The 27,222-nt window shown below is 47.9% G+C and overlaps 1 protein-coding gene and 1 long non-coding RNA gene across 8 annotated transcripts in view; both read left to right on the top strand.

The window, feature by feature from the left end:
• Positions 1-15,136, top strand: part of Btbd11 (BTB domain containing 11) — a 262,443-nt gene extending 247,307 nt beyond the window's left edge. For both annotated transcript variants that reach the window (XM_031350227.1, XM_031350226.1), the window contains 5 exons: positions 1,876-1,978; positions 4,160-4,241; positions 8,013-8,081; positions 10,299-10,412; positions 12,974-15,136. In XM_031350227.1, the coding sequence (XP_031206087.1) occupies positions 1,876-1,978; positions 4,160-4,241; positions 8,013-8,081; positions 10,299-10,412; positions 12,974-13,183 (578 nt within the window). In that variant the 3' untranslated portion in view covers positions 13,184-15,136. The remainder of the gene's footprint in view (positions 1-1,875; positions 1,979-4,159; positions 4,242-8,012; positions 8,082-10,298; positions 10,413-12,973) is intronic.
• A 3,890-nt stretch (positions 15,137-19,026) lies between these two features.
• LOC116076078 lies at positions 19,027-25,237 on the top strand. 6 transcript variants are annotated; one of them, XR_004112804.1, is made up of 6 exons: positions 21,013-21,110; positions 21,388-21,513; positions 22,171-22,263; positions 22,865-22,995; positions 24,220-24,348; positions 25,052-25,237. It is a non-coding gene; the product is annotated as an uncharacterized LOC116076078 (long non-coding RNA). The 6 variants fall into 6 exon arrangements; XR_004112805.1 differs by having other exon boundaries at positions 21,043-21,073; XR_004112802.1 differs by lacking the exon at positions 21,013-21,110 and having other exon boundaries at positions 21,128-21,513.
• Positions 25,238-27,222: the final 1,985 nt, after the last annotated feature.

Below are 27,222 nucleotides of genomic sequence, written 5' to 3'. Positions count from 1 at the left end.
TCTCTCCTCTCCAGCCAGCAGCCTCCTAGGGCTGGCGGAAACAAAGATAGTGAGCCAGTCTGGAGCTCAGCCTGGCCCTCTGTCAGGTGGTTGGTCACAGCTCTGAGTCTTCTGTTACATCCCCTGGACCACTCCTTTTGCTCTGGGTATCTGGGCTCAGGTTCTTCTTAGACCCACCTGGACTAGAGAGTTAACTGGGAACCAGCAAGCCTTACCAGTTGCCCCGCCAAGCAGTTCATCGCGTGTATGTGCAGATTCCTTTCTGCACTGTGAAGTGCAAGTACCCAGCCCCCAGTCGGGATGGGATCTGGCTTTAGAAAGATGGTTCTTGTAGTGAGTGAAGGCAAAGAGACCAAGAGAAACTCCATAAGTGTCTAGAAAGATGATGTGACCCCAAAAGGGGGTGCAGAATGAAGGGCAAGGAGGGAGAAATGGTCAGTTTGGTCCTGGTTTGGGGCACTTCTCATAGGGATGAAGCCGGGAGAATCGCTTAGGTGAGTAGAGATGTTTTGGCTCCTCAGGAAGCCCTGTGGAAAGGCTAGCCCTGACTACTGCAGTTCTGGTCAGCTGGCATGCAGGTGACCTTCCGAAAGACCCTGGCAGTTAGAACCACCTTGTTTGTGCTGGGTAAGGACTGAGCAGGATGGGGCGGGGGTGGGGGGGAGCAGAGAGTTAAAGATGCTCATAGCAAGGCAGAAGTGCTGGGCTGGCTCCAAGGGGCAGCCAGAAGGGCATTGGGTCTGCATGGCTAAAGTAAAGGTAATACATAGGAGCCTTGTATTTGGTGAGTCAAGCCAGAGAACAACCGGAATACCTTAGTTCAAGTCCTGGCTTACACAACCACTGTAATGTCTGCATGCCTCTGTTTCCTCCACTGCACAGTGAGAGGATGTGACCCCTGCACAAGGCCTACTGTGTCATAAGGTAGACTCAGTATGAGTGTATTAGCTACATTGGCTTTGGTCTGAGAGGTAAGAACAGGGGGCTGGCTCCTTTGTCACTGATGCTGGGAGAGAAAGACCTGGGATCCAGTGGCAAGGGACAACTGCCCTTCTTCACCACTTCTACCAGGCAGGGGGACTCTGAGCTTGTGAAGGGGTCCAACAGTGGGTAGATTCCCTTCACATTGTGCCTCTCACATGCTGAGGTCTCTGAGCTCTACCTGGAAGTGTGTCCGCTGTGGAGAAGGATGGTTTGTTGTTTGTTTGTTTTTTTTAAAAAATCTTTGTGAGTGTTAGGGTGTGGGTGTGCAGGAGGTCACAGTATAATCTCAGCTGCCATGTCTCACTTCGTTGGAGGCAGGGTCTCTTCTTTGCTGCTGTGTGTATACACCAGTCCAGCTGGCTGCCAAGGATGCTCAGTCTCCATCACCCATCTCTCTGTACAAGATGCTAATACTACCATGTCCAGCTTTTCATTAGTTAGTTAATTACTAACTTTGTTTTTCGAGACATTGTTTCTCTGAGTAGCGCTGGCTGTCCTGGAACTCACTCTGTAGACCGACCTGTCCTCAAACTCAGGGATCCCCCTGCCTCTGCCTCCCAAGTGCTGAGATTAAAGGTGTCAACAAGCCCCAAAGACATATCAAACTTTTAAGTGGATTCTGAGGATCAGAACTCAGGTCAGCCCATAACCTCTGGCAGAGCTGTTGCCCCACTAAGCCATTTCACCAGCCCAAAGGCTTCTAAGTACACGTCAGCTTTGAGCATCGCCTGTGATGTGCTGGGTGATAGTGATACATCTGTCCTCCACGGGTGCTGTCCTCCATCTTGACTCTTGGGTCACCACCCACGAAGTAGATCATTTGGCTTCCCTGCCCTCTCCTCAAGTTCACTCTTCCTTCTTTAACACGCCCACTCCTTCTTTCTATTCTAGACCCTCATTTTCTTAACAATAAAGAAATGTCTGACGTGACCTTTCTGGTAGAAGGAAGACCCTTCTATGCTCACAAAGTGCTGTTGTTCACAGCGTCCCCCAGGTACGTACCCTTGGCTTTGCCTGTGGCTGGAGTGTGTCTGTGCATGTTCCTGTTCCTGTTCTTTTTCTTTTTGAAGATAAAATCTCATGTAACTTGGGATGTCCTGGAATTCACTGTGTAGCAAGGTTGACCTTGAATTTCTGATCCGTCTGCCTCCACATCCCTAGTACTAGGATTACAGATATGCACCAGTAAGCCCAATTTATTTGGTACTGGGGATGGTACCCAAGGCCTCATGAATACCAAGTCCCACTGTACAAACTGAGCTACATCCCTAACTGCTTTATGAAGTTCAGTGTTGGTGGTATTGTCACTGGGCTAACAGAACATTTTCTCAAACTCAAAGATCCCAGAGTACAGGGTCCCTCTATGCAACCTCGGCACCCTCTTGTCTTGGCAGAGCTCTGCACCAGGGGTAAAAGTGTGTGAGCAGACACCCTTGGCAGTTGACAACTTGAGACTCCTTCTTGTGGCAGCCTCAAGAGGCCCATTCTCCAAATGCTAGAAAACAGATCGGCTGCAAGCCTCCAATATAGAAGGGATTAGCAATTAGGGAAAAGCAATACTGACCTTGCTTTTCCCTGATTGTACAGTTAGCAGGTGAGAATCTCATGCAGAAGAAGCGAGCAGGGATATGGCACGGTGGTATAGGGTCAGATGAAGCCCTGAGTTCTATCCCCAGGGGAAGGGAAGAAGGGAAGTTACATCCTCTCTTCTAGCCCTATGGCTGGCATGTCTTATGATCGGGTCTCAGTGCATCTGGAACGTGTACAGGGAGCAGAGGGCGTGGCGGAGCAGAGGATGGTGCTGATGTGACAGACACAGGCTGACACACCTGACAGAGACAGGAAGGGAGCAGAGGGTGCCCACATAGGGTGAGGATTCTGGCAGTGCAGATGCAGAAGCCCCTCTTGGAATTTGCTCAGGGAATGGTTACTCATACACATCTGTCTCCTGTGTACCCCCAAAGCAGACAGACCCCAGGCACTGCTTTGCAGCCACAAGAAAAATGAACCCTCCACATGGGTTTTTGATTGGTGCCACCAGACAAGCAGTTCCATGGTGTGCCAGTGTCCAATGCTTAGTTTTCTTCATGGTAATTGTGGCCCTGGAGGTTTTACTCCTGAGGGAATCTGCAGGGGCCGGGGCTTGTGGGGGAACACAGCTGCCCTGTTTTATCTGCTGTTCTTCTTCAAACATGTTCTCATCCTCTTCAGGGAAAGAATTTAAAGAAAATAAAAGAGAGAATGTGGCCTATTCTCTTTAAAACCTCTTTCTCTGCATGAATCTCTAAATCAGTGTGTCCTGCTAATAGGGTCCCTACAGTCCAGAGATTTTGCATCGAAACACCAAGACCTATGATCATCCATGGGGTGCCCCTTCCCAAGTCAGCAAGTGCACCGGCTGGTTTTGCATGTTGGCTTGACAAAAGCTAGAGTCATCAGAGAGGAAGGAGCCTCCTTAAGGAAATGCCTTCATGAAATCCAGCTTAAGGCATTTTCTCAATTAGTGATTAATGAGGGAAGAGCCAGCCCCTTGTGAGTGGTGCTATCCCTGGGCTAGTGGTCCTGGGTTCTATAAGAAAACTGACTAAACAAGCCACGGGAAGCAAGCCAGAAAGCAGCACCCCTCCGTGACCTCTGCACGAGCTCCTGCCTCCAGGTCCTTGCCCTGTATGAATTCCCATCCTGACTTCCTTCTGTGATGAACAGCAATGTGGAAGTGTAAGCTCACACTCACCCCCAATTTGCCTTTGGGGCAATGGTGCTTTCATCATAGCCATAGAGACCCCGACTAGGACAGCAAGTATAGGTTTAATGCTCTTGGGGGCTTCATGTCTCACAAAACCCCAAGCTCCTCCTCCTCTGACACAAAGCTTGAACAGTAGAAAGGCCTAGCAGTGACAACATCTGGGCACCAGACAAGAGGGAAGCCAGGGCAGGTACTTCAGAAGAGACAGGCACCTGAGTAGGCAACTCTGGGTATGTGCTGGGAAGTAATGGGGTTTTAAAGAGCATCCATTTCTTCCCAGAGCCAGTTTGGGAAAGAATGGAGACACTAACAGCTATTACACAGCTGTGTTTTAGAGCAGGATCCAGAGATTTCTGTCATAAGGAGAGTTGATCTGCATAAGCCGCGGGGGTGTAGATGAGTCTTTTGATTTCTCTGTGTGTTATTCAGGTTCAAGGCCCTCCTCTCCAGCAAGCCAACAAATGACAACACCTGCATAGAGATTGGCTATGTGAAGTATCCCATTTTCCAGGTGAGCCCTGGGGTAGCCTTCAGCCCTTAGCTTGCTCCTAACACTTGGGACACCCCTGACTGAGCAGCTGGCACCTGCACTCAAGGGTCCTTTCCTCCACCCCTCCCACTCCATCCCTCAGCCCTGTAGCACTGAAGCCCAGTGCCTGCTGCCAATCTCAGGCTAGGGGAAGGGAGCCCAATGGTAAAGGACACCCTCTCTCAAAGACTCGTAAGTCTAGAGAGAGTATCCCTAAGCACTAGTCAGCCACAGTATTCTGTGGGGTGTGTACAAAAGACGAGTGTTCTGTAGCCTTTTCAGAGGAGTGTACTGGAACCGCTCAGACCCAGGATGTTGGGGCAGGGCTGGGAATGGAGAGCCGAAGGCCAAGCCAAAGCTGGGAGACTCAGAATGAGGCTCGAGAAGGAGGCTAGAACATTCCAGACAAAGAGAAGCATGCGTGTTAAGGGCTTAAATGATGTGTCCAACCATGTTAGAAAAGCAGGATCTGTGCCCAGCCTGCCTGGTGGCCCAGCTCATGGACTCCATTCTGAGATGGTCTTTCTACAGTAAAGCTCATAGGAAGACAGAAATCCTGTTCCCTCTGTCTCCACAACACGCTGGCATTGCCTGCGGAGCTTTGAAAATGCACCCCACCCTACCCCCGACGTCCAGTCTGTACATCGGACCCATAAGATCAGGATCTCAGAGCAGGTCCCAACCTTGGGCACACTGAGGCCTCCACCTCCTTTCTTACCATCATGCATGCAGCCAGGCACTCTACCTAACAGCATCTTCTGAATGTGAGCAGGGATCCAGATGCCCTGCAGATTCTTAGGGTGGCCATTAAAACAGGAAACACATTAAATGTGAATGAACTCCAAGGGCCTGTGAACTCCCTTACAGCCTGACTTTCAGGCATGAGACTTCACACTTCTGGCAAGGGCCTCTAATGCTGCTGGGCCCAGGTTTCCAAACCTGAAAGCTAATGCTGTCCTTGTGTCCTTTCCTTCTAACCCCCCCCCCACACACACACACACAAAAGCTCTTGGAAGGGTGTGGCCCAGGTTCCCAAGGCTGCCCCCTAGGAGAACAGAGATTCAAACTGAACCCAGTCCCATTGTTTTCTCACATCCTCGGGAACATGAGTCGGCTCTAGAGTCACCTAAGCCTGCAAAAAGAATCTTATGGCCTGTTAAGGGGGGGGGGGGGTGTCACGAGCTGAAGGCAGGAAAAAGAGCACATGTGATCACCCGTAAGTGCACACACACCAAGAAGTATCCGTGACTAGTAAGCTTGGCCCTTACATAGAAGACTCCAGTGATAAGAGCCTGGCTCAAGGAGACACTCAGTCAATGTTTGCCCAGTGGCCTTGTCTTCAGAGACCTGCATGGGAAAGGCTGGCCTCAGAGGGATCCCAGGCCCATAATTGCTTCTGATGGGCAAAGTTTGCTGGCCACATTAGCTTCAAGTTCCTGTTATGGAAAAGGAGATTTGTCAGGCCCTGGGGACTTGTCTGTGTCCCTGCCCATTCCCCATAAAGGAAGGTAACATTCATTTGTAGCTTGAAATAGGCCAAGGAAGGCTGTATCCAACCCAAAAGGAGGCCCCCAGAAGCCTGTGAACTTTACATGCTCCTGGCCTGTGAGTGCTGTGCTGGCAGAAGAGTTTGTAGTAATTGATACTGCACTGTGTTTCCTCCCTCAAGACTATTTAACCTTGCGTGTGTACAAAAGCCAGCCCCACTGAGGTCACACCTGGAGCAAGGCCTCTACCAGGCTACAAAAGTCCTGCCTCATATAGGTTGGTAGCCGCCAAGAAAAACAGCTCCATGTGCTGGCCCTTTGGCCTAATAAGGGCTTGTTGCACCCACTTAAGAGAAAATGCTTACACGGGCAGAGTCTTGCACTGGCAGGGGCTGGGATGGTCCGATTTAAGTTCCATTAGCCCAGAGTCTCCCTCTGCCAAGGCAGCAATATCAGCCCATGGCTCAACCTTGAACAAATGAGACAAAGCATGTGACCGATAGGAAAGTGCTTTATAAATGGAGAGCCCATGGGGGGTGGATGGGTGTTACAGTGGTGCTTCTTGTTATTATTGGTTTGGCCTTTACAAGGAAGGTGCTAGAGGAATCAATTGATTTTAATAAAGCCAATAGCCCAGTGTTGGCTGATGGTATTCCCACATTTATAAGCTCTGCTCCCCAAGGTGGGAGGGTGAGGGGAACAATGCAGTGTTATTTCCCAAGGTCTAGACAATGTCACTGCCTCTCTACCAGGCAGCTGGACACAGAAACCCCAAGTCAGTCGAAGGGAGACTCAGACCCGGGATACTTGCTATGTCTAACGGGTTCACATGAGGAGGGCATGGTGAGGTGTGTCTGCAGTCCGAGCACTTGGAAGACTAGGCAGGAGGATTGCCATGAGTTCTAGGCCAGCCTGAGAATACCAAGTGAGACGACGACTAGGCACAGAAATACAGTGAGAGACAGCTGTACTCTCAGATGACTGTAAAGACACTTCAGTTGCAGACAAGCCTGAAACAAAACTTGATGGGAAGGAGACCCAAGTTTCCTAGCCCAGTAACCACTGAGCTGGACCCAAAGAAGGGCCAGCTTCCACTGGTAAAGAAGAGAGCACATCCAGGCTGAGGGAGCTGGAAGACATGGCCAGGTTCTGGTAGAAGCAAGAGAAAGGACAGTGCACATAAAAGACAGGCACCAGGGTGAATGTGGGGACACCCACTTGTAATCCCAGCACTCAGAAAGTGGAGGTATGGGGAATGTGAGTGAGAGGCTAGCCTGGGCTACACAGCAAGTTGTTTGTTGCATAGTGAGATCTGTCCCAAAATAAGCAAGCAAGCAAACAAACCAACCAAATTCTATTAAGGATCTGCTTAACTGAAACATGCAAACTAGGTAATTCCACAGTCTGTCCTGACTAGCAGTGAGGGAAACAGAACTATCTGCTAATTGGTAGTTTAAGAGTATTAAACACTTCCCAAAATTGTTTTACTTAGGTGGGCACCACACACACATTTGAATATACCATGGCACATTTGAAAAGATTTTTCCAAAATCCTATTACTGTGGTGGCTGTAGCACAGTGCGATCCCAACACAGGTTGTGACCAGTCTGCGTATTTTGCCAACCCCGTTGCCAAGGCTCCAGGCAGGTAAAGTGAGCCATGTGGAAGGCAGTTGAAAATGGAGATCCTGGGGCAACTGGATTGCGTGAGCACCTCATGCAAAAGAACCCTTGGTTGTCAAGTGAAGCGTATACTAAATTCAGATATATTCATGGTATTCAGTCATTCAGGGGACAGCCATTTGCAAAACTCTGTAATTTGCAATACTCTTCAGACACTGGAAGTCACATGACAAGGGACAGCCTTGCTTGGACAAGTGCCACCAGTGAGTTTCCAAATCCTGGATCCCTTCTGGCTTCCTCTGGAGTCTTGTCAGCTTGTTATAAGGGACTTGGCTTCCAGAGTGGCCTTTTGGGAGTTAGGAGGCTAAGCTGTGTCACCTGCACAGCCTGACTGGAGGAGAGGTAGGCTGGCACCCACTGGTTATCATCCTCAGGTGACTCACCTGTCACGAGGAGCCAAGCTGGACCTGCGGATAGATGTAGAGGCAGGACCTGGATCCATAGGGTCATGATTTCAGGGTGTCATCAAGGAAACCTGTCCAAACATCCCCCATCGGGTAGAGCGATGTCCGGGGGTGGTATGACGGCTTCCAAAGGAACTGTGTCCGACTGAGGTCTTGCTCACTGTATCTTATTCCTTCCAGCTGGTCATGCAGTATCTCTACTACGGTGGCCCAGAGTCACTTCTCATTAAAAACAATGAGATCATGGAGGTAAGGAGACCATTGTGGTTTTAGCTACCCCAGCCTCCCTTCTCTCTGGCTTCAGATTGGTGGCCCACCCAGGCTCCCTGACTCTGTGGTCCTCCCAAACAAGGCAGCTTCTGTGGGAAGGCCTCCCCTTGGAGACTGGCTACACCAGGGCAGGGACCCTGGGTGGAAACCAGTTTTAACTGGCTTGTAAGGTGCAAGTTCTCGAGGAGAGTTGGGGGACCACCAGCACTGGCATGCTTGGACCTCTACAAGCACCATCAGGAAGTATCCAGAGATCGTCCTCCCCCTTGTGGTTGCTAAGAGAATTACATTCATGAGAAGCATGGCTCTTTAGAGCTGGGAGCCATCCCCACCCATGCCTGCAGTTCCTCCTCTGTGCCTCCACCACTACATTTTCCCACCCCAGCTTCTGCTCCCTCTGCACCCTTCTCTCCACTGAATCCTCTCATCCAAAGCCAGAGTACGAATCCATTTTTCTAAATCAAACACAGGCACTAGCTGGGCATGGTGGCACACACCTGAATCCCAGTACTTTTGGGGGTAGAAGCAAGTAGATCTCTAAGTTGAAGGCCAGCCCTGTCTACGTAGGGAGTTCTTAGCCAACCAGGGCTACGTAATGAGATCCTTTTTAAAAAAATAATTAGTTAGATAACTTTTTAAAAAGTTGGATGTTTAGTGACAATGCCCTCCAGCCCAAACTGTGGGTTACATCAGGGCTCTGCCATGTCTAATCTGTGGGGGCCTTGGGCAGTTTATTTGACCTACCTAGCTTCTGTTTTCTCTCCTGGAAATGGCCATTGTCTAAGAGGATTTTACGAACATCTGTTTTAGAAGATTCTTAGCCACCCTTGGTCAAGGAGAGAGCTGTAGAGACTATGTTCACCTGGATCTGAGGCCTCCCAGGAAGAGATAGCTCCAGGCCAGCCAGGGCTACATAGTGAGGCTGTGTCTCAAAAAAGAAGAAAAGCAAACAAACACAAGAAAGCTTATTATAAACCCCGCTTTGCTCACACACACACACACACACACACACACACACACACTTGGGGAACTATAGCTCCCCTCTCCAGAGCCTGTCACTTTCAGAAGACTTCTGGGAGACTCCCATGAACCTCCCATGAACCTTGGTTGGACTGGGAGTGGCAGGGGTCCAATGGGGTGAAGAACCTGACCTCCTGGACTCTGTCAAGGGAAGCAGAAGTGAAATAGCTTCTAGATAGGAAGTACCATAAAGAAGAAGAAGACGGGGGGGGGGGGATGAAGGGAGGTCCCTTAGGTGGGGTGGCAAAGAAAGCCCCTCTGAGGTGTGACATCAGAGCTGAGATCCAGAGAACCAGGCAAGGGGCGGGGCACAGTGATACCCATCTGCTAATAGGTATCATATCCCCTCCCTTATTAGATGTGATCTGGGGGGCATTTGGGGTTCACCTGCTATCACAGGTATGTCTGTGATTCACTTCACCACACTCTCTGTACCACAGTAAACTTGCCTAACCAGGGCCTGGCCCCCTGGTCTCACCTTACGCCTGCAGTATACTCCAGCCATCTCTACTTCCTGACCCTCAGCCGGGCACTCTGAGGACTGCGGCTATATGTGTTGCTTTTCTATCGCTGTGTCAAAACACTCTGACTAAGGCAACTTGAAGAAGAGAAGGTTTATTTGGGCTTGCAGTCCCAGAGGGATGAGAATTCATGTTACTGACGTGGGGACAGCAGGTGGCAGCCATGGTGGCTGGAGCACCAGCTGAGAGCTCACTCACATCTTGAACCACAAACACAAGTAGAGCGAGGCAACTGGAAGTAGGGAAAGGCCTTCGGCTCTCAAGGCCTGCTTCCTGTAGTGTACACCCTCCAATAAAGCCTCACCTCCTAAACTGTCCCCAGACGGTGTCATCAGCTGGGGGCTACACGTTCACATGCCTGGCACTATGGAGGACATCAGCTGGGGGCTACACGTTCACATGCCTGGCACTATGGGGGACATCAGCTGGGGGCTACATGCTCACATGCCTGGCACTATGGGGGACATCAGCTGGGGGCTACATGCTCACATGCCTGGCACTATGGGGGACATCAGCCGGGGGCTACATGCTCACATGCCTGGCACTATGGGGGACATTTTTCACTCACACCATCACAGTGGCTCACTCCAGTAGTCTTGCTGGTCTTTCTTCTGCCCCTTCCCTGCCTCTAACAGGCTCTTTTTATGGATTCTAGCTTCTGTCTGCCGCTAAATTTTTCCAGCTGGAGGCTCTGCAGCGACACTGTGAGATTATCTGTGCAAAAAGCATCAATACTGACAACTGCGTGGATATCTACAGCCACGCCAAGGTAGGTGTCCCCTGGATGCCAAAGCTGGGCCTGTGCTCCCAGGACTGTCCTGTGGTGCTTGAACCCTGAGCCTTGGCACTCATCTACCTGCTCAATTATGCCCAGCCCGTGTGGCTTTCTTTCCTCTTCAGATCTGCTCTCTCCTTGGCCTCATTTCTTCCTCGAACACTGGAAGGTAAGCCAGGCAACGGTGGTCTCTAAGAGTGTCATTCACTCTTCAGTGACAAGAATCACATCACAGACTGATTCCTCGGGCCTGGACTGGGCTCTCAACTCTGCTACCTAATCAGGTTCTAACTGATGTCTCTGCTATCCAGTGGTCTTGAATAGAAGATTTTAGAATGGTGGGCCTCAAAATGTAGTCTCCAACTCAGCAGCAGGAGCAAGGGATTTATTAGGAAATCACACCCCAGATCTATCAAACCAGAAACTCGGGAGGTGGGGGGTTGCTCCTAGGAAGTCACATCTATCAAGCCAAAAACTTGAGGCCAGGAGTGTTCCCGATTCCAGTGCAAGTTCAAGTATATGTTAATAATTTTTCTGTTGCCGATAAAACACCACAACCAAGGCAGTTTATAGAAGGAAGGGCTAATTTGGGCTTTCAGTCCCCGCCCCCCATCAGATAAGAGTCTGTCATGGTAGGGAAGCATAGCAGCAAGAGGCAGGCGTGGTAATGGCAGAAGCAGGAAGCTGAAAGCTCACATCATCAAACCACAAACATGAAGCAATGAAAAGGGATTTGAATGGGTGGGAGGCTTTTAATCTCGGGGCCCACCCCCAAGGTCATACTTCCTTCAGCAAGGCTATTCCATCTAAACCATCCCAGACAGCATGCCACCAACTGGGAACCAAGTGTTCCAATGCCTCAAAATATGGGGAGACACTTCTCATGCAGACTACCACTTCCCTTCCTGTCTCTGGACACACACACACACACACACACACACACACACATTTTCATGATGTTCTGGTTAGTGTGGATTATACCCAAATCTGGCTCCTAAGGATCTAGGCATTTCTTTTTCTTTTTAAAAGAGTCACTTTGTAGCTGGCTTTGAGCTCTCCATCCTGCTTTGACTCTGAAGACCAAAATTTTTACCTGTACCCCAGCTAAGCAGTACTTGTCTTCATCTTAAATGGGTTGTTTTTCATAATGGCACTACCCAGAGACACCTTCTGTGCTCGGGAAGAGAACCAGGGCCTTCCTCCTCTTCTCCCTTAACCATGGTCATTTGAATCTCCCCAGAAAGCTTTCCTGTGGCTTTTCACCTTGGCTGAGTGTCCTTATCACGTATTGTCAGCAGCACATGCCCTGATGTGATCATGAAAACGAATGCCATGTGAGTCCCAGCAGGGAAGACAGGCCAAGAACACCCATGACAGGGGAGCAACCTCCCACAGTATACCCTTGTGGCCAGGGCCTCTGCTTTGACAGACATCAGCCTCCACTTCCAAGATCCCATCCTGGAGTGGTTCCAGTATCAACATCTGCCATTTATGATATTTGCTTGCAGAAAGGGGAAGAGTCAGCTAATGTTAGCAGATGCAATAAATATGAATATGTTTCATTACTTTTCATTTATACTAACTTGTGTGGGGTAACACTCATCTACAAAGCAAGCTACAAGGGCCACGCTGAGCCTCAGTTTCCCTATCTGTAGAATGAGGTATTTGCAGTAAATATTATTTGGGGGTTTCTATCACACCTGAGATTATTTAGTTCCCAAATAAAAGACACAAAACCTTTGTATTTATAAGAACCCTCAGAGCACTACAGCTGGGCAGATATCAGCCCTCTGCGCTCGTTTGTCTACTTCCTCGTGAGTAATCCCAAGATACCGCTTGCCATGGTCCTACGCCAACAGGCTGGCCCTCATGATCCACATACCCACAGTGCCTTCCTCCTTCCTCTTCTCCGTCTCCTCGTGGTCTCTCCTCAGACCCCAAGCCCCGGAGCCGAAGCCCCACCTACCTCTCTTCTGCCTAGCTACAGGCTGTAGGCATCTTTATTAACCAAGAGTTTTACATGAAGGAGCAATATTTTCACAACAAAAGCTGGCATTTGTGAGAGTTCACTGAGGCAACTAGACCTTGGGATACAGATTTTAGCATCATCATACATAGCAATAGACCAAATCTCAACAATGAGGCCCTGTACTCTAACGCCCAAGAGCAGGACTCAGGTTGAAGGGGTGAGCTCAGTGCTAACATCTCTCCCAGCCTGAATTCTGTGCCTGTATGTGAAGGTATTCAACAGGACACCAGTTCTCTGGCTGGTGCTTCAACTGCTCAGTTTCCTTGAAGGCCACAGAGTCCCTTTTTATAGCCATGTCCTAAACAGTCGTCCTAGGCTACCTCACCCATTCTAAAGCTCAAAAAAGTGGTTGGATTTGCACAAGGCCAGAGGTAAAAGAAGGGACTTCCGCCCTTGGAGTGGGAGCCACAAAGCCACAGCCTGGGGATAGGAGGATGGGATTGATGAAGCATCAGGCTGCTGCAGCTGAGTGACTGTCCACCATCTTTCTCTCAGTAACTACCTGCCTCCTTTCCCCTCCTCACAGTTCCTTGGGGTGACGGAGCTCTCAGCGTACTGTGAAGGCTACTTTCTTAAAAACATGATGGTCCTCATTGAAAACGAAGCATTCAAGCAGCTCCTGTATGACAAGAATGGTGAAGGGGCGGGCCAGGATGTGCTCCAGGACTTACAGAGGACGTTGGCCATTAGGATTCAGTCCATTCACCTGTCGTCTTCCAAGGGTTCTGTGGTATGAGATGCCCCGTGAGGCAATGCTTCCCAGGAGCAAGGTTTCTGGTTCCCTCCTGCATTGGCACCACAAAAACACACAAATTGTTCCTGGTGTCTGTCTGTACCGGGCCAAGGAGCTGCCTCCACTGCCTCAGCTACTCTCCGGTCAGTGAACTTGGCTTCCGTGCACTCCTGAGTGAAGAACTGTCCATGTGTCTGCAGGTTAGATTGTAGTAGAGGCCAGAACCTGCAGGCTAACTCACAGCAGCCAAGCCACCTCCAGTGCCCAGGAGCCATGGACACCTGCTGCCAAGGACCATGATCTAACAGACGGACCAAGGCTTAAAGATCCCTCTGCATCCTGGTTGACTGATGAATATCTCAGTAGTATGACCTTGAAAAGCATCACGTCACACATGAATGATCTTGGAGGCTGTACTTGCTCAGGCATCGGCCATGGTGGCTAGTTGTTGATGCTGTTGCCTGGCATAAGGAAATCACATGGCCGATTTTTAGGGGTGGGAACTTTTTAAAAATGTTCATGTATAGCAGACACAGAGCGATCTCGTAGTTTGGAGTATATTTCTAAAAACTTAACAGTTCATTTTCAACTGAATTGTGTTTAGGGAATCTGTGTTTGGGGTTCTTTTTATTTTTTAGACAGTGAGTTGCAGGTCCGTGCCGTGTAAACTTGCATCTGACAAATTCCTGCTGATACAATACAAGGTCACATATTCCTGCCTTAGTGATTCGATCATGGTTCCACAAAAGAGGTGCACTGCCAATTATCTCTAATTATCTCGAATCCAATAGCTGACAATAACCTGCATGCTGATTGTGGTTTGGGGGCGAGACTAGGGCACCCCCACATAACAAAACATGCATTTGCATGGACCAAATCTGTACAACATCATGTTTGTGCTTTGTTTTTTTTTTTTTGTTTTGTTTTGTTTTTTTGCCAAAGTAAGATATGTTCTCTTGCTTCTTGCTAAAAGCCCATTTGGTGAAACAAACATATCTGTTTCTTTTCCTGACCATGAATGGCTCTGGGGATACTTTTGCAGAAACATGTTCATTTCTGATACTGAATGGGGATGGGGGAGCACGTCCGAGAATCTACTATTAATCTCAGAGCTTTATCTGTATTCTCAGAAGATGTTCATAGTTTGTTACTAGCCAGAGAGTATGACTATGTTAGATTATTTTTAAAAATGAAAAGTGTAAGATAGGCTTGACGCTTTCTGGATTCTGAGAGTGTGCAGTCTACAATTATCTATGCTGAAGGTTTATATTGACAGGGTTATGTTTACTCTGCCATATAATATATATACATAGATGTGTATATATATGCAAAAGATATTGGTAAAGTGCCACAATACTCCAAATAATTCTTGAGTTGCGGCCTTTTTTTTTTCTCGTTCTTGATTTTTAATCCTAGATACGTTAAGGTAAAAGCTAGGAGAATGGCTTTTGTCTTTTGGGATGGCCAAGTTTTGTTGATAACCCCATTTCCTAGCATGATTTTGGGAAGTTTCGCCAAATGCTAGAGTCTACAGGAACTCGTACCCTTTGCCTGTTGTCCTACTCCCTCAACACCTGTCAAGGACCCACGTCAAGTCTCGTTTCATGGACGTGGTGTGCAAGGTATTCAGTCTGAGTCTGTCTGCAGCATCAACTCCTTTGTGATGCAGGTCCCCAAGGCCTCTCTCTTCCATGTAGTCATCCATGAGCCTACCCAGCCCTACCATCAAAAGAGGATGGGAGCAACTGCTTGAGGTGACAATCAAGTCACAAACACACAAGGGTGACACACTGTCGCTTGCCTTCAGAGATGCTGCTCTCTAACCCAGCTGGTTCTCTGTGGATGTCTAACACGCTCTGGACCTCCAGGTGTTGATCTGTACATTGGTAACTCCCACCTAGACCTCTGTTCAGTTTGGTGTGCTTTCTCTGCCATTAAAAGAAATTATTTCCCAAAGTTTGCATCCTCTTTATGGTACACAGGAGTGCTTCTTCCCTTGGCTCATGCCTGGGGTCTGCCCTTAGCTAAGAGATTGGAATGCGGCTCTGCAGAAAATGTGATGGTAGGAATGGTACCACAGAGAGGACAGAAAGGATGGGATACATGCTGAGTGGGGTGGAAGGGTCTGTACACACCTCTGAGTGCTTCTCTAGGCTTCCTTTCCATACATATATCTACCTTGGCCACTGCAGTAGTGCCTCTTGTCTACAGTGGAGACTTGCTTGTGGGTCTGTTCTCAGTTCAGGATCTGGCTGTTCTCAGTGTACTGTGGTGTCACTTTGGGGAATAGAGGATAAGAAAATTACAAGTCTCAGGCCATCAAGATGGCTCAGTGGCTAGCCCAAGGTGGTGGTGGTACATGCCTTTAATTTCAGCACTTGGAAAACAGAAGCAAGTGGATCTCTGAATTTGAGGCCAAGTCTACATAGTTCTAGGACAGCTGAAACTATATCATACAGAGACCTATCATTTTAAAAAATGGCTCAGTGGTTGCATGTACTTACTGTGCAGGGCAAGAGACCTAAGTTTGATATCTGGAGCTGGTGTAACGGTGGAAGGAGGGAACAGGTGCCACAAAGTTGTTCTCTGACCTTCACACAGGTGCGATGGTGCTGCATCTCACACTGCACACAGGCACACACACAATAAAACTTAGTTCTTTTATATTTGTCCTTAAAAGCAAGTCTCTAAGTGTGGTGCATGCCAGTAATCCCAGCACACAGGAGGCAGAAGCAGGAGGATTGATACGAGTTCAAAGCCAGCCTGATCTATGTAGTAAATTCTACATCAGTTGGGGATACATGTCATTAGGGTTGCTATTGCTTTAATGAAACACCATGACCAAAACAAGTTGGGGAGGAAAGGGTTTATTTGGCTCACACTTCTTCACTGAAGAAGTCAGGACAGGAATTGACGCAGGTCAGGGACCTGGATCAGGAGACAGGAGCTAATGGAGAGGCTGTGGAGGGGTGCAACTTACTGGCTTACTCCTCATGGTTTGCTCAGCCTGATTTCTTTCTTTCTTTTTTTTTTTTTTTTTTTTTTTTTTTTTTTTTTTTTTTTTTGGTTTTTCGAGACAGGGTTTCTCTGGCTGTCATGGAACTCACTCTGTAGACCAGGCTGGCCTCGAATTCAGAAATCCGTCAGCCTGCTTTCTTAACTACTGAGCTATCCCTCCAGCCCCTCAGTCTGCTTTCTTATAGAACCCAGGACCACCAACCCAGGGATGGCACCACCCACAATGGGCTGGGCCCTCCCCTCTCAGTCAATAATTAAGAAATTACCCTATAGGCTTGCATACAGCTTGATCTTATGGAGGCGTTTTCTTAACTGAGGTTCCCTCCTTTCAGATAACTCTAGATTGTGTCAAGTGGACATAAAACTAACCAGGACATATGGCTGTCTTGAAAAATAAAGAAGAAGCAAGACAGGAAAAGGAGAAAGAAAAGGAATGCCCTCTTCCCAAGACTAGCATGGGTAGATGCCACTTGTCAGGGAGTGGGGAGGTAAAAGACAAACAATTCTTCTCTTGGGTGTCATTATCCCTGAAGCCAAATCAAGTCCTCAGTTGGTGGGTTCTGCTGCTTAGCCTAGTCCAGCCCAGGGCCCTATGGATCTGGTGTCCCTTGGTAATCCACAGAGCTGCACTGTAAACGGTCTTTTCTTGTGGCTGTTACAAACCATCTGACAAGGACTTTAATGGAAGAAAGGTTTGTCCTAGCTTACTGTTTGAAGGGATCATTCCATCATGGAGGGGAAGACATGGCAACGGGAGGCCGGCTGGTCACATTGCATCTACAGTCTGGAAGCAGGTAGCCAACAGGAAGTGGGACCAAGCTGTAAAATATCAAGGCCCACCCCAAGTCACCCATTTCACCCCCATCTTACACATTTGTAACACAACAGCTCAAACACAAGTATTAAGGACATTTCACTCGAACCACAACATCGTCCATAGCAGGCAGAGGCCAGCCTGCCTCGGCAGTGCCTTTGGAGCAGTCTGGGAAAGAGCTGGTCTCATCTCCCATGACGGCAGCTCACCCTGCTCAGTCACGCAAGTCAGGTAGGACAGAAGGTCCATCATTTCTGACATGCTTCTCTTTCTGCATAGCCTCAGGAGAGTGAGCTCAAGCCATTCCTTTTAGCAAAATAAAGCAAGTTTTGTAGCAATCACCATTTTTGAGCCAGGCGGTGGTGGCGCACACCTTTAATCCTGGCACTTGGGAGGCAGAGGCAGGCAGATTTCTTGAGTTCGAGGCCAGCCTGGTCTACAGAGTGAGTTACAGGACAGCCAGGGCTACACAGAGAAACCCTGTCTCAAAAACAAAACAAAACAAAACCAAAAAATCACCATTTTTTGGTGTAACAGGTGACTTTGCCACTAGTTGAGGCCTATTCAGGGCGCTCAGCATCCAAGGGACAGGAGAGGTAGCCCCTCCACCTCTTCTTCAGCAAAATTAAAACAAAGGCCCCAATTTTGAAGGCCCACTCCCAAGGTAATTGAACTTAGATATGCTATCCCTGAATACCATTCATCCTCCTTGAAGAAGAAGCCGACCCCCTTACGGAAACCAGGTGTGGGTACCCACCACTGGCTAAAATGGGAAACACACAAGGGCAGAACTGGACGGAGGGCCCTGGAATTCCAGGACGCAGTCCACTCCGCATTCTGAGTCTTCATGGGTCTCACACTGATCACTCCAGCTATGGTGGGAGTCCCATGAAGGAAGCCCTCATATTACATACAAGGCTTAGTCAGTGTTTCTATTGCTGCAACAAAACACTAGGACCAAAACGCGAGCTCAGAAGGAGAAGGTTTGTCAGTTTACACTGCCACATTGCTGTTCATCAGTAAAGGAAGTCAGGACAGGAACTCAAACAGGGCCAGAACCTGGAGGCAGGAGCTGCTGCAGAGGCCATGGAGGGGTGCTGCTTACTGGCTTGCTTCCCATGGCTTTGCTCTGCCTGATTTCGTATAGAACTCAGGACCACCAGCCCAGGAATGGCACCACCCACCATTGATCACGAATTGAGAAAATGCTTATAGCTTGATGGAGGCATTTCCTCAACTGAGGCTCCTTCCTCTCTGATAACTCTAGCTTGTGTCAAGTTGACATAAAATCAGCCAGTACAAGGACGTACCCTGATATGTGTGGACAAAGGGTTCTAAGGATAGCACTCCTAACAACCTGGAGTCTGTTTTCAGAATCCAGCACTCGCTTCTGTATGCCCATCTTGAGTCACAGATAATGGTTGCAGGAATGTTGCCTCTTGCCATGTCTCATGTCCTTTCTAACCAATACCCCATCCACCAGAGACCCTCTAAGGCTGACAATCCTTTTCCTTGGTCCCTCTCAAGAACACACGTTTCTCTCCATCCTGGTTCTGCCCCTGACTAATTCTGAAACTCTGGGAAAATTATCAATGTGTTTAACTGATACTTGTCAATGCTTGTCTAACATTCACAAAGCCCTGAGTTCTGTTCCCAGCTACCATATAAACCAGGTGCGATGGTACACATCTATTTTCTTAGTTACTGTTTCTATTGCTATGAAGAGACATCATGACCATAGTAACTCTTAAAAAGGAAAAGATTTAGTCGGAGCTGGCTTACAGTTAGTTCAGCGGTTCAGTCCATTATCATCATGGTAGGAAGCATGGTGGCATGCAGGCAGACATCATGCTGGAGAAGGAGCGGAGACAGTGAGCCACTGGGCCTCACTTGAGCTTCTGAAACCTCAAAGTCCACCTCCAGTGACACACTTCCTCCAACAAGGCCACACCCCCTAATAATGCCACTCCATATGGGCCTATGGGAACCATTTTCATTCAAACCATCACACCTATAACCAGTAGTACTTGGGAATGTGGAAGCAGAGGGATCAGGAATCCAATGTCATCCTTGACTACTAGTAAGTGAGGCCAACCTGAGCTGCATGAGACATGGTCTAAGAAAGAAGAAAGAAAGGTAAAGGAGAGGAAATGGAAAAGACAGAGAAAATATAGGTTTCACTATAATCAGCTGCCAGGCTTAGGAGGAGGGTGTATGTCCTATGTGTCCCCCGCGGCTAACAGCAGGACGATGGCATTCCTAAGCCTCTAAAACCAAGCAGAGGGAAGAAGACGTTGGCCATTTGTACAGGAAAAAGAACATTTAATACTTCTGCCCCTTGTTTCTAGGACTTCCTACAAAACCAATTCCCATGATGCCTTGCAGTTTTGTAGGATTTACTGCTCATTTTTAATAGGTGTTAGGAACCTCCCCCAAAGCTGAGTGTCTCCTTTATAACTCGTCTTCCCAGCACGTGGCTTCATACAATCAGTCATCAATAACCGGTTAGGCCAACATGAGCAAGTTTGCTTCCTTCCCTGTAAATATAGTACTTTCTGAAAATGTTTTAGGGATTCATTCTTCCAAGTTTAGTCAAGAATATCTGTGACGCCCACTGTGTTTGCCTAAAATTCCAGGCTCCAGAAAAGACTAAAAAAGGCCCTAACCACCAGAGTTATCTGTCAGGCCAGCAGTGGGAACCACAGCCCTGTGGACATGGAGAAGGTGGTCACAGCTCCTCAAATGAATCCAGATCGATATCAGCTCCAGGGAAAAATCTGAGAGCACTGTCACCCAGCGCCAACCGCATACGTCCTTTGCTGCCTTTCATATGGCCACTCGGCTCTTACCCCTCCACTGAGAAAGGGCCCAAAGGCAACTCTACATCAGTAAAAAGCTTTCCTCCAGCAAAATAAGCCAATTAAAGCTGAATCAAAGTATAAAGGCAAGTTTATGGGAGGCAGCAAGTTCATCATCTTCACAGGAAAGGGTCCGTGAAGTCACCATGTGGACAAGGAGATGGGAGAGCAGAGAAAGACAGACAGACTGCGCATGGAGCAGGGGAGAGGAACGAGGGAGGGGGGAGAGAGAGAGAGAACCAAAATCCAAAATGTCTAGATTATATAGGGAAGAGCCTCTCTGGGGGAGAAGAAGCCCTGGGCCAAAAAGTTCAGGGTAGAAGGAGCCATGCCTTGTAACAGGTAGGGACTGAGGGATGCCTTGGTATCACCTCAGCCTATCGTCCCAGGTCTGAAACTCAGCTATCAGCTCTGGTCCTCCCCTCTCAGCTGAGGCCCAGAGGCACGTGCCTCCGGACAGGGCCTTCTCAGAAGCTGTTATGATCCCTGCTTTTTTTTTTTTTCCGCCCTCTTTAAAAATAACCCAGTAGATTTTGAACTTCCTGCTTAGGAAGAAAAAAATAGAACCTATACTCAGCAATCAAATTGCACTTTAGTTCCCATTCCTGATGAGGCAGCCAGATAACAAGTGCCCCGCAGAAGGACATATCTCCAAGTTTAGATCGGAATAAGAAAAGACAATCTGTCTGCGTGAATAGGCAATTAAAAGAGATGCCCTGATGTTGATCATCTCCTCTGGCTGTTGCTTCTCAGACGTAACCTTCAGATGAGTTCTGAATTTTAATGTCTTAAACCTCCAGGGTGAATGGAGACTGAAGAGAGAGGAGGATGGTGGGTGCCACCCTTGGTCCTGCTTCTGCAGTCAGCTGCTTGGGTGACCTTGGCCAGGCCTCCTCCACATCCTGGACTTCTTCCTCGGCTCTGAAACTAGGGTCCACTGAGCTGGTGACCTGTGGGTCTAGACTAGAACATCGCACCCTCCCCTTAACACATCTACGCATCTCAAAACCTGGCAACACCGCTGAGAGTAATAGAACATTCTGGAATGCATGGGAACACCGTTTAGAGTGATTGATAGAACGTTCTGGAATGCATCGGTAACACTGTTTAGAGTGATTGATACAACGTTCTGGAATGCATCCATAACATGGTCTTCATCAAACAGGCTCCCAGCAGAAAACAAAACACAAACTTCAGAACCAGGTCCCAGCTGTTTAATTCTGAAGATTGTTCTTGCCAGGTTACAAGTCACACTGTGTATCTTCCATCTTCTTTTCATCTTGCTGGCTAACCTCACATTTTATTTATAGATTTAACAAGAAGTGGCAAAAAGGTCCCCGTGTCCCCTTTCCCATAGCTTCCTCCTCTATCAAAACCAGGAAATCAGCCTTGGTACAGCGTTCAGTTCTGTGACATCATAGGGAGATTCATCTAAAGACTGCCACAGTCACCATGCCCCCACCGCAAATATCTAGTGCCTCTGCCACTCTCACTAACGTTAGAACATGTATTCTCAGGGTCACATAAAGAAGCCGAGTAGCGAAGCCCAGCCATGCCCTCCTGAGAAAGGGCGCTTCTCCAGCAGGACAGAGCTAGCAAGCGCACCGGGATGAGATGCTCACTCGGCTTGTAGTCTACAGAAGGTGATGATTTCGTCCTTTCTCTTACAGTCACTCAAGGCTCATTTTTAAAAGAGCTGGCACAGAAGAAATGAAGAGAAGCAGACAGAAGTCAGCTGCTCCAGGCCATCAAGTCCCGGGGGTGCTTCGGGGCCTTTGCATAAAGTTTTCCCAGATGAGGGAAGATTAATAGAACATTGACTCTTGACAGGCTTCACTGACTTTAACAGAAAAAACTTATTTTCTTCACATTAGGGAGGTTTCCCCAAGCCCTGGCAGGTACCTCTCATCACCCCTTCTATATATCCATTATTTCAAGAATATTTCATAAAGAGTCATACAGTAAGAACTAAATATGTGCTTCATCTTCTCTTCTTCATCCCTCTCCTCTTTTTCTTTCCTGTGGAATTCAGAATTGAACCAAGGGCCCCATATGCATTATGGGAGCAATCTTCAACTGTGCTATACCCTCAGCCTATTGTCTTTTTTAAACTCTCTTATTTTGAGGCAAGGTGTCTTTAAGTAGCTCAGTCTAGCTTTGAACTTGTGATCATCCTACCTTGGCCTCATGTGTAGCTTAGATGATAGGACTAACCACCAGGCATAGCCAACTTTCATTCCTTTTTATTGTTAAATAATTGTCTCTCCATCCCTTGCTCATCCAACTCACATATGCTGGAGATCAAACCCAGGACCTCCTTCCACCAGGCAAGCAGACAGGCACCATGAAACTGAATGCTTCTAACTACACTATCAGGTCAAGAGGCATGGCGGGTAAGATGGCCCAACTCTGGCAGCTGACCTGCCCTCACTCCCAGAAGACAATTCTGTCTCCTGAGTGCTGACTTGGGTTCCTTGTCCTGCAGTGTGTCACAAGAAAATACCAACAGTCCTGGGTTTGTGATGAGTCCCTGGGGTCCAGGCGCCTTCAGCTATGCCAACCAGGCTTTTGTCTGATCTGTAAGGTCTTGGTGGTATAGGGTAGGGCTTCACAGACTCACTCTGTAGACAAGCCCTGAGAGTTCTGGGACAATAAAAACCCTGACTCAGCCCCTTTGATGCTCTGGACCAAAAGCCACACTTTCATACCCTGAGTAGCAAAGGCCTGGGGTATAGAGATCAGAGCTCACCTCCACTGCCAGGCCAGCCTATGGCTTCTGTCCTGTCACCTGGCCTTTCTGGGGACTCCATGTGAGTGTTCTCGAGAGCTTGCTTTCTAACATGAGCAGTGAAGGCATCTTAGCTATCCATCTGAGGAAGTTCTTTAACACTCTCTCAGTCAGGTTAAACCTAAGGAACAAGGCATCGACCACTGCTTCCGCCTTCCTGTTCCCTGCCTGGGCACTGGTTCTAAATTAGATTTGCTATTTCACAGGTGCTGTCATTTCTACACAGGGCACCCACCTCTCCCCATGACAGGAGCACCCAGCCTCTGCTGCCTTGATTCACCCTTTTCTCTCAGGATTGGTGTGGACAGAAGGGAACTCCTGTTGTGTTTTGCCTGTGGTAGGAGAGGCTTCTGTGCTCACAGGGGTTCAGAAGCCCTGAAGTGGGAGGGATGCTTGGGAGTGTCAAGGTGGAGAAGGGGCAAAGATCCTGACCCTTCCACATTCGTGTCAAAGTGCCTTGAATAATGGAGAGGGGTGAAGGAAAGACCTGGTTGATCTGGTTCAAAATGGCTGCTGGGAGACCTTGAAGCATGTCAGCCGGGTGTTGCAGGAACAAATGGGCAGAAAGAAGGTTCTTCCCCATTTTCAGTCATTATTTTTCATCCTTGTCAAGGGCTGTAGTTTCAACACTTGAAAGAAATCTCCAATGATCAAGTCTGAGGACAGTGAAAAATACTATTCTCCGTTAAATACATAGGGGAAAAAGCACATGACATCCACAACACCCACTTTCCCTGAAGCTCCTTGAGCTAGGCATTAAATCTCTGTCCCTAAAAAGGTTTTCAGTTGGCCAGTGAGTTTAAAACAAACCAACCGTGATATGGTTGTATTGAAGAGCTACCTGGGATACACTAATAGGAGGCTGACTTCTAAAATGAAGAAGGTGACGGTTCTCTGTGAACTAGAGCAGTCAGTCACTATAGGACTTACATATTCAGTTCAGTACCCATGTGAGTCAAGGACTCCAACAGCAAACAACTCTAGCCAATTTAGGGGGAAAAAAGATTTATCCAAAGACAAGAGGAGTCACACACCCATCGGAAAGACCATTAAAAGCAGAGCCTTTAGAAACAACTTACAAGCTATGACATGGAAGTAGTCCACTGAGGTCACTGTGATCCCTGCTGCCACCAACTATCCAGGGGCAGGAATGAATACAGACCATTCTGGATTTAGCAGGACCTTATCTTCAGTGACTACCCCTGCCTGCCTGCTGCAAGCACCACTGTAGCATAGACTGCACCTACCCAGGAAGCCCAGAGCCTCCACTTCCTCTGCATGAAGGAGGGAGGGAGAGACTGAGAGAGAGAGAAACTGAAGGAGGGAGGGAGGGAGAGAGGGAAGGAGGGAAGAAGGGAGGGAGGGAGGGAGACAGAGGTTGAGGGAGGGAGGAAAGGAGGGAGGGAGGGGGAAGGAGAAATTGAGGGAGGGAGAGATTGAGAGATGGAAGAAGGGAGGAATGGAGAAAGGGAGGGAGGAATGGAGGGAGGGAGAGATTGACAAGGAGGGAGAGAGAGAATGGTGAGCATCCATATTCATCAATCTTTGCTTCCCATCCCAGGATAGTATGACCAACTACCTCCCTCATCTTCCTGCTGCCATGAATTCCCCATCATGATGAACAAATACCTCAAGCTGTGAGCCAGCATAAGCTGTCATCCCCGCCCCCCACCCCAAACTGTTTTACCAGGTATCTTGGTATAGCAATAAGAAAATGTCCTGAGGTTTTTCGGGTAGAAATGAAGGTGGGGCACAAGCACAAAAAGTGTGACAAAGTCACAGGGTGGGGAGAGAGAAAGAAGCAGAGGCAGAAGGACAGACTGAGAGGGGTCATCGAGGTGCCAGGGGTTAGGGCTGCCTGATCAGTGGACTCTGCCAGGATCAGAGTTCAATTTATGAGTAAGGACTTGGAAGACTCAGAGCAAAGCCTTCCCAGGCTGCTGAGCCAGGCATGTTGGCACAGGCTTATAACTCCAGCACTGAACAATAGACACAGGAAAATCAAGGGTTCGAGGCCAACCTGCATTACACAAGACCTGGTCTCAAAAAATTGAAAATATTCAAAGCTAAACAAAATGCAGGAGGGGGAGTATGTCTCCCATCCTGGGTAATAGTTAAGAAAATACTTGTTAACCCTTTGAATAGGGGTTCAAGAAACACAAGGCGTGAGGGCCTTAGAGTCCTGGGGAACATCCTTTCCTTCCTATAGGAATCATTTATATGGCCTCAGAAGACGGATGCCCGCCATGATAGATCTCATGTAGCATGTATAATGACCTCACGGCATTCATTTATTTTTTGGTCAGGGCTGCATTTTATTAAAACCTGCCACCCTATCTATCCTCATCAAGTTAGTGAGGCAGCAGGCTGATTCATTACTCTTACTTATCTAGAACAGGAGGAAGAGAAATGGGCCACGAAACCCCACCAGCTAGAAAAGAGAAGACAGCTAGGAGTAGCTCCATCGCTGAAATATGGGACTTCTTTTTATAAAAGAAAAAAAAATGGATTCCAGTCATCCATCAAGCTAAGGAAGAGCCTCTTTATTATTCTTTCCGTTTTATAATTAGAGCACTCTATCATCCCATTTTTCATGTTATCTTAATTAGCATACAGGGTGACTGTTTCATTATGGCATTTTCATATGTATTTTTAGCCAATCTCCTCTCCTCCTTACACCCTTTTACCCCTTGACCGGCTCATCCCCCTTGTATTTGGTCACCCTCTCGCCCCTCTTTCTTGCTCCAGTAGCCCCTCTCTAATTTTGTGACCTATACCCTACCTCACTCCCACATAAACATACATGTTCTATCTTTATGTCTCTCATGAATCAATCTCTTACTAGAATTCCTTAGTTAACTTTTAAGACAGAGTCTAAATCAGTGGTTCGCTACCTTCCTAACGCTGCGACCCTTCGTGTTGTGGTGAGCCCCCAGCCATAAAATTATTTTCATTGCTACTTCATAACTGAAATGTTGCTATTGTTATGAATCATAATGTAAATATCTGTGTTTTCAGGTGGTCTTAGGCAGCCCCTGTGAAGGGGTAGTTTGACCTCCAGAGAGGGTCACAACTCATAGGTTGAGAGCTTCTGTCTATGTATCTTGTAGTCCAGGATGTCCTCAAACTCGATATATAGCTGAGGATAAACTTGAACTCCAGCTCCACCTGCCTCTGCATCTCAGATGGTATCCCACATGTGCCTTGCCTGGCGAAGGCTATGTTTTAAAAGTTAGATTGCAATGCAAGTGTGTGAATGACACACAGCTGTGCATTTCTTGTAACTTTTCTTTAATACAAGGTCTCAGGCTAGCCTGGGAATGACCATGTAGCTGAAGATAACCTTGAACTTCAGATCCTCCTGCCTCCACTTCCCAAGAGCTGGAATTGCAATTGTGGGCCACTACATCTGGTTTATATGATGTGAGGCATCAAACCCAAGACTTTGTGTATATTAAATAACTCTATAACCTGATCAACATCCCCAGGCCCTTTTATATGGTTCTTGAACTAAGCTCAACAGAAAAACAAACAAACAAAATACATACAAGTTTGACACAAGTGTCTGATGAATGAGTTCCCTCACCAGCATCAGTCTTTCTACCTGTAGAATGGGTCTTTCACTGCATTAAGACAAGCACAGACCTTCTTGAAACATCAGTGTGTGTGTGTGTGTGAGAGAGAGAGAGAGAGAGAGAGAGAGAGAGAGAAAGAGAGGGGGGAGTGGGGGTTCTCTCTCAATTCAGAACCCCATGTTTACAGAAGCTATGCAAGGGGAAAGCTGTGCATTGATCAGGTCCTGGGTCTGGCTCTGATTACTAATTACTTAAACCCACTTCTCCAACAGGTTGGCTCCCCAAAGAGCAGCACTGGCTCTATAAGGCCTCTAGTGAGGGGCAGCCAAGTACACACACACACACACACACACACACACACACACACACACGCACACGCACACGCACATGCGCGCGCACACACACACACTGTAGAGTCTGAGAAAGACACACACACACACACACGTATACACACACACATATACACACACACGCACACTATAGAGTCTGAGAAAGCCACACACACACACACACACACACACACACACACACACGGACGCACACTGTAGAGTCTGAGAAAGACACACACACACGTATACACACACGCACGTATACACATGCATACACACATACACACATGTACACACATGTATGCACACATACGTATACACACACATACTGTAGAGTCTGAGAAAGCCACACACACACATACACACACACACACTGTAGAGTCTGAGAAAGACACACACACACATATACACACACACTGTAGAGTCTGAGAAAGCCACACACACACACACACACACACACACGTACACACTGTAGAGTCTGAGAAAGACACACACACATGCACACGCACATACCCACACGTATATACACACACACACACACGTATATACACACATGCGTATACGCACACACACACACACAGATACACGCACACTGTCGAGTCTGAGAAAGCCACACAGGCGCGCACACATACACACATGTATATACACACACACGCATAT

Source organism: Mastomys coucha, unplaced genomic scaffold (assembly GCF_008632895.1).
Source record: "Mastomys coucha isolate ucsf_1 unplaced genomic scaffold, UCSF_Mcou_1 pScaffold4, whole genome shotgun sequence".
In the NCBI taxonomy this organism is placed as follows: domain Eukaryota; kingdom Metazoa; phylum Chordata; class Mammalia; order Rodentia; family Muridae; genus Mastomys; species Mastomys coucha.
This window is presented reverse-complemented; position numbering and strand designations above follow the sequence as displayed.